General features: G+C 42.5%; 1 protein-coding gene across 2 annotated transcripts in view; it reads right to left on the bottom strand.

The window, feature by feature from the left end:
• Window positions 1-13,346, bottom strand: part of nrxn2b (neurexin 2b) — a 948,314-nt gene that overhangs the window by 63,188 nt on the left and 871,780 nt on the right. For both annotated transcript variants that reach the window (XM_059355183.1, XM_059355184.1), the window contains one exon: window positions 3,882-4,053. In XM_059355183.1, the coding sequence (XP_059211166.1) occupies window positions 3,882-4,053 (172 nt within the window). The remainder of the gene's footprint in view (window positions 1-3,881; window positions 4,054-13,346) is intronic.

Genomic DNA, 13,346 nt, shown 5'->3' with positions numbered 1-13,346 from the left:
TCAATACACTCATGTGACTACAATTTTGCTTTGTCTGGTGTGACAAGTAACAGCCAACCAGTAATGTACACAGCCTGTATACAGAAACTGTGCCTTTAAACAAGCCTTCAGGACTTCTGAAAGGTTGTGATGTCACAACTATGATACATTTAGGGAGAAATTGTTGTCATTCCCTGGCTGCAATGACCATGCAGACGCCTGACTATGAATCACACTCCTATTTCTCGGCAAGACCTGCAGCCTGTAGCAGCCTGACTGGTTAAGGTAAGACATTGACCTTGAGTATAGTTGGTTGGCCTGGCCAAATCAGGTTGCGCTACTTTGTGAGAGCTCTTGAATACTACTCTTGCCAAGAAAGGGAGTGGAGTTCATAAAGACAGAAAGCTGAGATGCGAATAACCTGAAAACACTAACGAGTCAGAGCAGACTGGACTTTTACGTGAAGGTTTTAAAGAGACCATACTCATATGCCAAATTCTTTAAGTAGAACATCTTGTTGAAGCAATCGCCCTTTGAATAAATGCTACCATTATTCTTTAACAAGATGAAGATGTAGACTTGTAATAGCTCAAACCAAAACTCTTTCAGCTATGAGTTTTAATTCAGAACAATGATGAGGCTGCTATTTTCCTGGCAGTGTGTTTATCTGAAAATAATGCACATTTTCTGCCAAACAGGAAATGAAATCAGACATTCCTCAGGGCATGGTATAAAATTGCAAAATAAACCATTGCCGACGAAACAATTAGTCACATCGAATCTGCTACCCTCTCACAGCAGATGACCAGTAACTAAAGGGAATCGGATGTGAAACAATTACAGTCCGTATGGCACTGCTGCTAACATCTGCCTTTTTATCTGTGGCCAGGTCGAGGTGCTCAGTGTGACACAGGGATGTTTTTATTGAGCCAGTCTGCCATTTTTGGGAATGTGGGAGATGGGGTGGGCCAATAACTGTTGCTGTGGGACCCACCGGGGACACCTGACACACTGGATTAGCTGGCTGTGCGCTCCTCTGACACTTTTTGTCTGCTCTCTATCCATCAAATGCATACATGCACACACATAGACACAAGTGGAAAAAGACGGCAAGACATGCATGCAGATAGATGCGTGCACTGTTGCACGTTGAAGCAGACACACTCCCTGGGGATTACAAACATCACTTTGTGGGACATCAGGAGACGTGTTGCTTTGCCGTTGTATGTGCCTGACCCATGACGACCATGTTTGCTGTCAACATCCTGTCTCTGCAAATCATCACCTCGCAATGGCCTTCTGTTTATAAGCCAGCTGCTGGCAAGCCAAGGTAACGCAATGCAAGCACTTCCCAGTCAAAGCCCCAATTGTTATAGTGTGTGTAAATATGTGTGTAGCAACAAAAGATACAGAATGATAATCTGTCACTTTCTTCTTTGAGGTGGCAGATTTACATTCTGTCTCTTATCCCTCTGGGAACTTTTAAAGTTCACAGGCCGTGGACTACATGGTGAGGATGAATCCCACATGTAGCTTCGGAATGCGTTCAACAGGGCTCAAAACAGCAACGGCATCCCTACGAGACTGCCTGATGTGGGTCACAACAGTCCCTTTGGGGAGAGATATTTCACAGGAAACTGCACTTCCTTGTTCTGTTAGAGGAAGCAGACAAATTTGGCACCTGTAACACATAACGGAATGCCCCACTGGAGGTGTCTTTCATGACAACTTGTTCTATTTTCTTCTAAATCTGGCGACATGGACATTTTAAGATTCGGCGTTCCACTGGGAGGTGATGATATTGCATAATATAAGCATCAAGGAAATGAAGTAGTATCGTGAGTATAGAGTATTTTGTCCCGTTTAGAGAATCAGAAGATGTCTAAATTTCCAATCTGGGTCACAGGAACTTTCAACAAGGGAGCTCCCCCTCTTTCTTTCTCCTCTCGACAAAATATTACCTCACTTTCTGTCTCTTTACACACCTCCTGTCTCAGTTAGGAAGTTGCCACCCCCTTCAACCCTTCACTCACTCTTTCCCCTTCATATTCCTCCGCCCTTTTGTGCCTCAGCCTCATCCGAGGTTTTGCTTTCCTAATGTGTAACATCTCCGTTTCCCCAGGACGCCGCCCCGCCAGACGATGACGACTGGAACCTTCAAAGCGTGTGCCGAAGCCTTCAAAGCAGTTGCCCAAAAATAGTTTGAGTGTATGTAGCTCACATAAATGAATCAAAGCGACTTCACACACCCTGCTCCTTCCATCCATTTCCTTTCCTGAGTCCCCATAACCTCCGAAAAACTTCAGACGGGCTCCAGCCCCCGGCAGACAAACACAAAACTCAACAAACAACAACAAAATAACACTCTTCAATTGTTGATCAAGCGGGAGGAAAAGGAAAGAAATGTGTGACAAAGACAACAACAGCGGTAAGGAGGGCGGAAGGAAAGAGGAATAAAAGGAATAGAATATGGGTTGTGCATTACTGTTTCTTGATGAAACAAAGCATAGATTCGGATGATGACATTCACTTGCCGTGGTAAAAAGGCAGCTTTGCTGTTTTTTTACGAGCAGTTAGTGCTTTTGTTAGTTGAAGGCTCCTTTTTAGAGCGTGTGTGCTACTGCAAAAAGGGCTGCATTTCCATCATAATAACAAGTGAAAAGAGTGAACTGTCACAGGGCGCTTCCTCTCCTAGCTGTGATGCATGCCCCTCAGTCTGGCCTCGCTGTGCTGACGGATGAGCAAGAGAATACACTTTTCTCAATGCCAAAACAAAGCCTCAAAATATGGGATCACTGCTGTGACAGAGAATGTCACAGTCCCATTGCTCTATATGTCAACCCGGGTAAATATCACGGCCACATTAGCAGCACTCTTCCTGCTGTTTGAAACAATGACGATACATAGACAGTGTTTTTAGACAATGGAGCATTGACGGGTGGAGATTACAAGTCGGACGGCATCAATGTAGAATAAAAACACTGGTGGTTAAAACATTTTGCAACTTCATGAATACACCAGAGCTTCAAGGCTTTGAAAACTCTTATTTTTGTATGCAAGTTATTCGTTTTCCATGTGATTATTAACACCTAGCAGCGCCAGGCAGCAGAGCCTGGCTCAGCCGGGTGTTTACCCAATGCAAACTCATGACGGGAACACAAAATGTCTTCCTTTGAACAACCATGAACAAAGGGGAAACACAATGGAGAGAGAAATTAATTGAGAGCTTCTGCAGAACCAAAAATAGCCTCATAATTCAGGCCGTATTAGAATACCATGATTATGGTTAAACAACAAGTGGGGGAATTAGCACACTCCCAGCAGTGACTCATCGGGTGTTTGCCCTCGTTTTAAGCCTGTATGTGTAATGATGTTGCGTCTAGAGCCGAGGCAGGACTTCTAAACACCGACACATACTTTTCCCAGCATGGAGTGTCCTTTTTCTGTATCCTGCCCCATACCCATGTTCACCAACCATGCCTGACTGGCATATTCGCATCCTGCTGGCCTCGATTCAATACAGGCTTTCACAGTGCCAGGAGCTACAATGGTAGACTAACTGCAGAGAGCTGGATGCACTTCGATGGGAGATTGCTTGCCTCAGGAAGGCTGCTTGGCTCTCCCCGCCTTTTAGACCAGAACCTGTCTTAATTACCTAGAATAATGCAGGCATGCTCTCAATATGAATGTCATGATAAATAAACCTGAATCCTGACTGAATGTTTTATAAAAATCACTTTTAGTGCCACATGGGAGGCTGAATTGATGAATAATATATTTTTTTTCTCCGCGAAGCTCCTGCTTTCTCTCTCTCCAGTCTGTTACCCAGTTTATCTAAGAATTCAATACTGCCAATATTCAAATCCAACAGTTAGCTCCCTCGGTCCCCAGACTGTTCCTACCTGAGGGGAAACGTTCGATGACCGGCTGGTTGTCCACCTGTAGTGTTGCGTTTCCACCACTCCGTGTGAATCGCACCACATGGTATTTGCCGTCGCTCACCATCACTGCGCTCTCCTCGATGGTTATGTCGTCCGTTCCCACGTTGAAGATCACGCCGATCTTTCCCCGTTCCTATAGACAGAGACGATAAAGAACATTAGAGAAGAATGCACAAATATACAGAAAAAAACTTTTGATTCACTTTTAAAAGTCCCCTGACACTCATACATATAACTAAAAAAGTTCAACCAAGCAATCATATTTTTTTCCTTTTTGCTTATCCTATGAAATTAAACTTTCTCTCCATAGCAAATTAAAGTTACCTGAACCTGAACCAGATGCCTATAAATTCTGCATTCATTTGCTGACATCTCTTAGTAGAAATTTAGATAAGATATTCCTTTATTAGTCCCAAAAGGGGATATTTTCAGTGTTACAGCAGAATAAGTTTATAGCAAAGATAGAAAGAAGAACAATAAAATAACAATAACAACATTAAAACATTAGTACTTTAGTGAATCCTTGCAGAGCTTAAGTGTGGCTAAAGATTACTTCTGGCTACAGAGAAATGTTAAATTATTAAAAATTAAGATAAAAAAATGTAATTATTATCTTTTAAAAGAAACAAAGGTTTGCAGTAAGCAAACACCCATGAAGTTAAAGAACAAGTGTAATCATTGAATCTCACTGGAAGATTGCGCAAGGATGCAGGTCCCCTTTCGGTAATTAAAAAAAAAAAATGCACATTTACAGTAATTTTATTGGGATATACCTTTCTGTTTGTTTGTTTTTTTTGCAAAATGACCAAAAATTGAGGTCCTCACATGGTTGGTTTATGTTATAGTCCACTGTTGGTTATGTAGGAATGTATGTGTGTGTATGTGAATACTTTTCACTGAGCAATCAAATTGTGATCTACAAGTACGGTACAGTAACAGTGTTACACTACAATGCAATAACATTCATATTTGTATTACAGAGAAATGTTTTAATTTTTGAACATTAAAGTTAAAACTTATATAAAAAAATCTATTATCTTTTGAAAGTTACAAAGACAGTCGTTGCAGTAAGCAAACACTTAAGAATGAGTGTAATCACTGAAGTTCACTGGGGTCCAATAGTCGTGATTACTCAAGGATGTAGGTCCCCTCTTGGCAATTTCTTTAAAAAATAATAAAAAATAAAATGCACATTTGCAGTAATATTATTGGAAAAGACCTTAAAAATAAAATTTCTATTCTGTTTTTGTTTTTGCAAAATGACAAAAAAATTGAGGTCCTCACATGGCTGGTTTAGCATGATAGTCCACTGTTGGTAATATAGAAAAGTATGTGTGTATGTGAATACTTTACACCGAGCAATCAAATTGTGAACTACAAGTACACTACAATAAAAGTGTCACACTACAATGCAATGCAATTACAATGCAGTCATCAAGCTGTGTAAATGCACATGGTAATATTGCTCGTTTTCTGTTCTGTAGCAATATTCTAAATATATTTTCCTTGAGTCACCAAAAAGGCCCTCACTCCCTGTAGTGTGATGACACTGCCAGCATCAGATCTCACACACACACATCGGCCTGGTAAAAAACAGAGTACTTGTTGAGGACTCAGGCACCTTTAGTATTCATCAACCCGGTGACCCCCTCCCCTCTCCCATCTATTAGTGTTGACAGCCGCCCACTGCTTCGAGTTTATTACAGTCAACCGCCCACTCTACTCTCATCTCCCGCCATCTCTCTCCTCTCTCTCTGTGGTTCCTGTCCTCAGTCCCAGGAAAGGTCAAAGTCATTTACAGAGTTACAGTCTGCCAGAGAAGCATAGAACAAGGCTGGGAGAGAGAGAAACAGACAGAGTACATACCAGACAGCACCATTACAGACTAATTCTCTGTCTGGCAGTAAATCTCCTGTTGCAGTTTTGTCCTGCGCTGCCATACGATCCGGAGCAGTGACCAGCCCTGCCGCCCCATTCCATTGGCAGGAACACTTCCTGGTTGTCACTACAGGTCAGGCTCATTTGCACAGGGATGTCACGTTTGCACACTGCTATCTGCCCACTGCAGCAACAACTCCATTGATTCCATTATCTCATTAGTTATGTGCATTTATTGTGCCGCCATCCATACGCCGAGATATTCAGAGGTGAACACGTGCCTTTCGCTCGCAGCGGTTTTCCATTATTCATGGCTGATTAAGTATTTAAAAAAGGAAAAATAAAACATCCTAATGTTAACAGAACTTAAAATAGCAAGTTAATTGAGTAAATAAGTGCAGAGGTTGTACAGTAAGTTAATGAGCGGTATAATCACAGCCAAATTTATATGCATCCAAACCACTCTTGGTGGTTACAGTACTCAGACGAGGCCACAGTATGGCTATGCACTGATGGCAACCTCAATTAGGGTATTAATTGAGCATGCTCAAATGCCAGTGTAAGTAGAAGTGCTGGTGGCCATGATTAATGCCACGGAGAGATCAGCTGAATATAAGACACAGTTGAACAGTCAGAATAAACAAGAGGAATCAATGTGGAGGGCAAGAAACACTGAGCCCTCCTGCATGGACTACCAGGACGAGTTCCTCAGAGTGGGGCTTGATGGACTGCTCAACAGATGATCTCATTCTGCAAAGAGGGTTTGAACGTCTCAAATGGCAAAGTGCTTCCAGCTTCTTAGGCACTTAATCAATTGATTCATGTTATGGACTGACCCTTGCAGTCTTGTCCGCTGGCTCTCCTCATGCATGGCGAAATCCAATATTGATTCTAAGACATGAATATGAATACTGCCAGGGAGTGATTAGTGAGGCGCATGTGAATGAAAATTTAATCATTGATACCTTTGAGATACTGCAGCAAAGAATGTAGAGGGTGAGCGGAATGCTTTTGGATCGAGTGGAAATGCCAGGATCATCTCCATTACAGCCCACGCACTAGGAAGCTTAGAATAATCATAACACCTTTGCCTGGAGAATTAATTCAATTTGCCAGGGCAAAGCAGAATGAATCCATGCTATTATGACTGAAAAGCAGAAGGGAGAGTGAATTTGAGTGATATTTACAGAGAGATTAGCATTTGTGTTCCGCAACATTAGGGTTCTTCCCGGTGCTGAGGGAATGTATTGAGCCCATTACGGTGGGAAGCCGCTGGGAACCAGTGCTTTTCAAAAAATGATTTTAGTGTAGCGGTAATGACATTTTAATGGCCATTTCCCTTAAGCGAACATATCTCTGGAAACAGAAGGAAAAAAACCCTCTTTGAATGACTAGAAGCAGTCAAGCCTGCAACATTGAAATGAAGGAACTGGTAGGTAACTGACAATAAGCCCTGGCTGCTCTTTAAACACCAGCGCTTCTAAACTACTGCTTAGTAGTCCTTAATCTGCTTCAGCTGTCGGCTAATGTCAGGAGGAAGAATGTTTCGTTTTTGCTCTTTCATCCAGAGGTTAGCTCGTCTTACTTTCCTTTCTGTGGACCAATCAGTGGCATAGGTAGGGGTCCACTGTGGATGAGAAGGAAAGCACTCTGCTTTATGATACGTGATATGATACATGTCAATTATGATCAATTAAAACCTTGAGTGCTGGAGGAAGACAGCAACCCTTTTAGTGCCTGAGTTTAATTAACCCCTTACAGTTTTGACGTTTTTGATGGCCTGGCCGCCGGCCCAGGCAGTTATTTCTTTCAGAGGCTGCAGTGGGCTCAGTTTTTACACTACAGTGAATATGATACTGGTATCATATGAAACTAGAAGAGATAGGGAATACATGGGCCAACCTCGTCATGATATCTTGTCAGAAAAGGAGGCAACATTTCTATCCATAGTAAAATTTTATGAGGGAAAACTAACATGGCCATTGTGAAATTTGATCTAAAGATATCTGGAAAAAAAAAAGAGTTCTATTTGTACTCATAAGTCTCCTCATCACAGATATGCCCACTTTATGCTAACCCCATGCAGTTTAGGGCAAAAACCTTTTCTCATGCAGTGTCATTTTTGTCAATTGCATCTGAATATTTCTGCAAAAAGGGGTCCCTAAACATTGTTGGAATTGTAAAAATCGGGTATAACTGGAAAGCTGAGCCCAATTTTATTCATGTGTGATGATGTTAGTCCCCATAGCAGCATTTCATTGTCACGAGAGCATCTTTTAAGCTTGACCTCACTGTATAAAATGATCTGTAGTGACCACTAGGATAATCACAGCCTGATGAAACTTTACCACCACAAACTAAAGACGGAGAGCATTCAGAAGATGTACGGCTTTCCTAGGTATTGTCAAATGGTTAAATTTTGCACAAAAATCTGTGTAACAAATGGTATCAACCCCAAAATCGCACACAAACTATATGAATTGCCTTCATATAGTTTAATCTTAATGCCATAAGGCCTTATACACAAATTGTGTTACTGAAATTAAACTAAATTTTAGTACAATTTCTGAATAAAACAACTCGACATATAGTGCTGAGGTTCCCAGCTTTCAGATGATGTACAACACTTCTATGTGGCATCCATTGTTGACCTGCTATCTCCCCCTAAACACCCCCTGGAATGCTCAGGGCTTTAACAATTAAGGACTTTCAGTTATACAGGGAAATGAGTACAGGCTGGATTGAGCACTTTAACTAAAATCAGTTTGGTTTTTTTTGCAACAAGTTGAGTTAAAAAAAACAAACCCTTAACCCCTTGTACATTGTTTGGATTTCTTGAGCACAAACGTGTTGTCCTTGCCAAATATTTAAGACCTTGGTACAGCAAAAGAGACGTTTCTCGCAAAGAAACTGCTGATCAGCTTTTCACACAACAGCAAGTTGACGAGTTTATCTGCCAAAAAAGTTTGTGTAATCCTCTCATTAGTCTCTCCTTCCTTTTTCTCAAAGACAAATAAAATTGGCTTTGGAATTCTGTGCAGCCTCCGCAGAGGAAAAGAATACGGAGAGCGTTCCGAAATATTTCAACATGACCTTGCAATGTGCGAGAGCGGCGTTGGGGTAAACGCTGTTGACGAGGGCGGAATGGGAATGAGGCGGCGCCAGAAAAAGGCTGCAGTTGTCTGTATCAGGGCCATCAGGCAGGCTTGGAGAGTTACTCGCTGATCACACCGAGCAGAAAAAGGAAGTGGGAGTGGAGGAGGAGGAGGGGGAGGAGCAAGGAGCAGAGAGAAAGACTGTGCGATAAAAAGATGGAGGGAACCTTGGTGATCCTCCTGGGCCTCAAGGTGCTTTGAGATCAAAGCTCCTTTTGAAGATGTCAAGATCTCGTTTTCTCTTTGCTGCACACACTGGTAGTCAATTAAGAAGTGGGGAAATAGACAAAGGGGGAATGCATTTTTTGACGGATTTAAATCCTCGGGTTTCATTTTTTACAGAAAGCTCAATCATGATTCTACTCAAGCTACCCTACAGCTTTACCTCTTCTTCTTGATCTATTTGCATTTCCTCAATGTCTCACCGTGTTTCCCTTCTCACATCTGATACAAGAGCGCAAAACAGACAGATTACAAAGAGAAAGCAACAGAGAAAACAACAGAGAAGCGCCTGCCGCATGAACCGGAAGGCGGATTCAGCAACACTTGAACAGACACAGTTGTTTAAATCAGTCAAGGTATTTTGCATTTTGCTGCATCAACGCAGAAACGGTCCAGAAACGTGGCTGACCAGTTCAGGAATTTGCTGAGGCTTATGATTTGGTTTGACAGATTTCATATTAATAGCCCCGTGGGTGGTGAAAATGCAAACTATTCATCAGCCTCTTTCTCATTTCCCCGATAATGATCTATCACAGCCTGTATCTGCTTGAGCCTAACTTGACATACCAGTGTAAGTATGCGGAGCTGCAGTATTTATTAGCTTATGAATCAGCCAGTGGAGCAGCATGGACAGAGAAATGACTGATAAATAGATTTTTACTGGATGCCCAACAAAAAGCAATCAATTTTTCCCCCCTCTCTATGGACACACACATCTGACACTTCCAGGTGGTATACGGCAGCTTGATACTTCACACAGTGTTACAGCAAGCATTTCAGTTTAGCTTCAATGTTACATTTTATGTACGATTTCCAATTACAGATTAATATTAATATAATATGAACATTTTTCTTTCCCAGAGGCTTCTGCAACTGAGCCAGACATACCATCATACAGTGGTGAGGGGAGCCTATATGGCTCTCGACCTGGTTTTTTCTACAATGGAAGGAAATTCATCACAATTTCTCTGCTAGAAGAGCACCCTAGAGGCCATCTTACCATGTTTAAACTATATACAGGCCTGTTTTCTCCACTGGAAGGGCACACTTAGGGCACTTCCTTATGTTTTCTCTACGATAGGGGCACTTAAATCGCATTTATTCTATTTATTAGCATATTTTCTTTATTTCAGGGGACCATGGGGGGCACTTGATTGTTTGAGTGTTTTCTTCACTAGAAACAGAGCTTGGGGTGGCACTTTATCATGATTCCTCTACTAGAACGTACCCCTAGAGGCAACTTTATTGTGTTTTCTCTGCGAGAAAGGCATCCTAGATGGCACCTTACCATGTTTAAACTATATACAGGCCTGTTTTCTCCACTGGAAGGGCACACTTAGGGCACTTAGAGGGCACTTCCTCATGTTTTCTCTATGATAAGGGCACTCTTGAATAGCATTTTCCCATATTTTCTTTATTTCAGGGGACCATGGGGGGCACTCAATTGTTTGGGTGTTTTCTTCACTAGAAGCAGAGCTTGGGGTGGCACTTTATCATGATTCTTCGACTAGAACGTACCCCTAGAGGCATCTTTATTGTGTTTTCTCTGCTAGAAAGGCACCCTAGAGGGCACCTTACCATGTTTTAACTATATTACTATGTTTTAACTATATACAAGCAGCCAGAGGTCAGGTTTTCTCCACTGGACAGGCACACTAGAGGACACTTCATCATGTTTTCTCTAGTAGAAGATCACCCAAGAGGGTCCTTCATTACCTTTTCCCATATTCAAGGGTACATTAGATGACATTTTATCATGTTTTCTCCATTTAAGGGCACCCTTAAATGGCACTTTTCCCACATTTTTTTAATTTCAGAGAAAGTGGGGGTCACTTAATTGAGTGTTTTCTCCACTGGAAGGGCACACTTAGGGCACTTAGAGGGCACTTCCTCATGTTTTCTCTACGATAGGGGCACTTAAATAGCATTTATTCTATTTATTAGCATATTTTCTTTATTTCAGGGGACCATGGGGGGCACTTGATTGTTTGAGTATTTTCTTCACTAGAAGCAGAGCTTGGGGTGGCACTTTATCATGATTCTTCGACTAGAACGTACCCCTAGAGGCAACTTTATTGTGTTTTCTCTGCTAGAAAGGCATCCTAGATGGCACCTTACCATGTTTTAGCTAGCACCCAGAGGTCAGGTTTTCTTCACTGGACAGGCACACTAGAGGACAATTCATCATGTTTTCTCTAGTAGAAGATCACCCAAGAGGGCCCTTCATTACCTTTTCCCATATTTAAGGGTACATTAGAGGGCATTTTATCATGTTTTCTCCATTTAAAGGCACCCTTAAATGGCACTTTTCCCACATTTTTTTAATTTCAGGGAACTGTGGGGGGTCACATAATTGAGTGTTTTCTCTACTGGAAGTGGACCTTGGGGTACGTTTTCTCTACTAGAAGGGCACCCGAGATGCAACTTAATTATGTTTTATCTGCAAGAAGGACACCCTGGACGGCACCTTATCATGCTTTCTCCACTGTGAGGTCACACTAGAGGACACTTTATCATGTTTTCTCTGCTAAGGGCACCCTAGAGGGCACTTCATTGTTTTTCAAGAGGCACTTCACTACAGGGCACATTTAAGGGCACTATTTTCTCCATTTCAGGGCACCCTTAAATGGCACTTTTCATATTTTCTCCATATCAGCTAAATTGGTTTATTGTTTTATGTGTTTTCTCCACTAGAAGTGGATCTTTGGGTGGCACTTTATCATGTTTTCTCCATTTACAGGCACCCTAGAGGGCACTTAATCGTATTTTATCAAGCATGGGTGGCATCTAAAATCTTTCACTGCTTTAGTGTTTCATGGCAGCACCAAAGCGGGTGGTTGCCCCCTTATGTCCCCCCTGTGAGCCCATCATATGGCATCAATTTGCATGTTCCTTTTCAGGGTTATTCTGCCTCTCTATGGCTGATCAGCTTGTCAACATGTATGCACTATGCCTGCGAGAGGAGATTGGCTGTGGCATCTGCTACAAGGAGAAGTGTATAGTGGGGCTAATCTTCCACTCTGAAACTGCAGAGTTATGTAAGAAGAAATAGGCTGTTACATAACATGTAGACTCCTCACTGGCTAAATCACCCATTGTCCATTCATCTAACGTCTTCCGAGTGTGTTTGACAGAAAGAGGAAAAAGACTAAGGGCCAGAAGTCATTGTGGATCAGGAATACTGTTATCTAGTGTTCTGATTTCACGTCTTCACCTCAAACGACACAGGACTCGTACATACAGAAGCTGCATGTTTCGATTTGGGTGACAAGGGGAAAAGCAGTGACAAAACAGTCTGCAGAGCGGATACACTCGGTCTCATTTACCACACCTTCTCTCAGTTTCTGCTCTGCCAACTCATTTGTATGTGTTTGCCACGATCTTTAGCAGTCACCTTGAGAAAGTTGCACCCCACCCCCCCCCCCACCCCCATCTCCTCGTCTGAACAGCACTTTGTCTCCCTCCTTCCCCTCAACTCTTCCTTTCCTTTGCGACAGTGGTCCTGCTCTGAAAACAGCGAGCGGCCGCCCTGACCGAGAATCAGATCTCATTGAAAAATTGATGAGTTAGACAGATGTGTGTATGTGTGTGTGTGTATGTCTTCTGAATCTCCCATCCGAGCATGACTCACGCTGGGCTTGCCCATTTGTCCCGGAGTACACACACACACGCTGGCAGGGAGCCAAAATACTGCAGAGGGAAGCAGCTAAAGACGGAGAGGGGGGGAAATATAAATCAGCCAAAACATCATCCTCTATAATCCTGATTATGTTGTCACCTAGCACCAAAAGTCCTCATTCACTCAGTGTCAGCCTCCAATCTCAAGCCATAAACACAAATATACACACACATGCATACTGAATGTATTCCATGATGATTTACACCACTGAGGCTGCTGATGGATGGTGTCCTTCAGCACAATGACCATCAGACCTGGAGGTTTGAATCCCACCTGACCCCCCCGCTTTCACACTCACTCATATGCAAACATGAGAACGTCCTTGAATGATGTTATGCCGGGCCCTGCCACACACACACACACACACACACACACACCACAGCCTTGTTTACAGAGAGCTGATGGATACACACACACATGAACACACACACAGACAAGAGGATTTGTGTATGTGATTTTCTAGTGGCTGGGATCCAGCTGATGGTACAAAGC

This window comes from Centropristis striata, chromosome 17, assembly GCF_030273125.1.
Source record: "Centropristis striata isolate RG_2023a ecotype Rhode Island chromosome 17, C.striata_1.0, whole genome shotgun sequence".
Lineage (NCBI taxonomy): Eukaryota > Metazoa > Chordata > Actinopteri > Perciformes > Serranidae > Centropristis > Centropristis striata.
The sequence above is the reverse complement of the archived record's forward strand: the minus strand, read 5'-3'. Positions and strand labels throughout refer to the sequence as shown.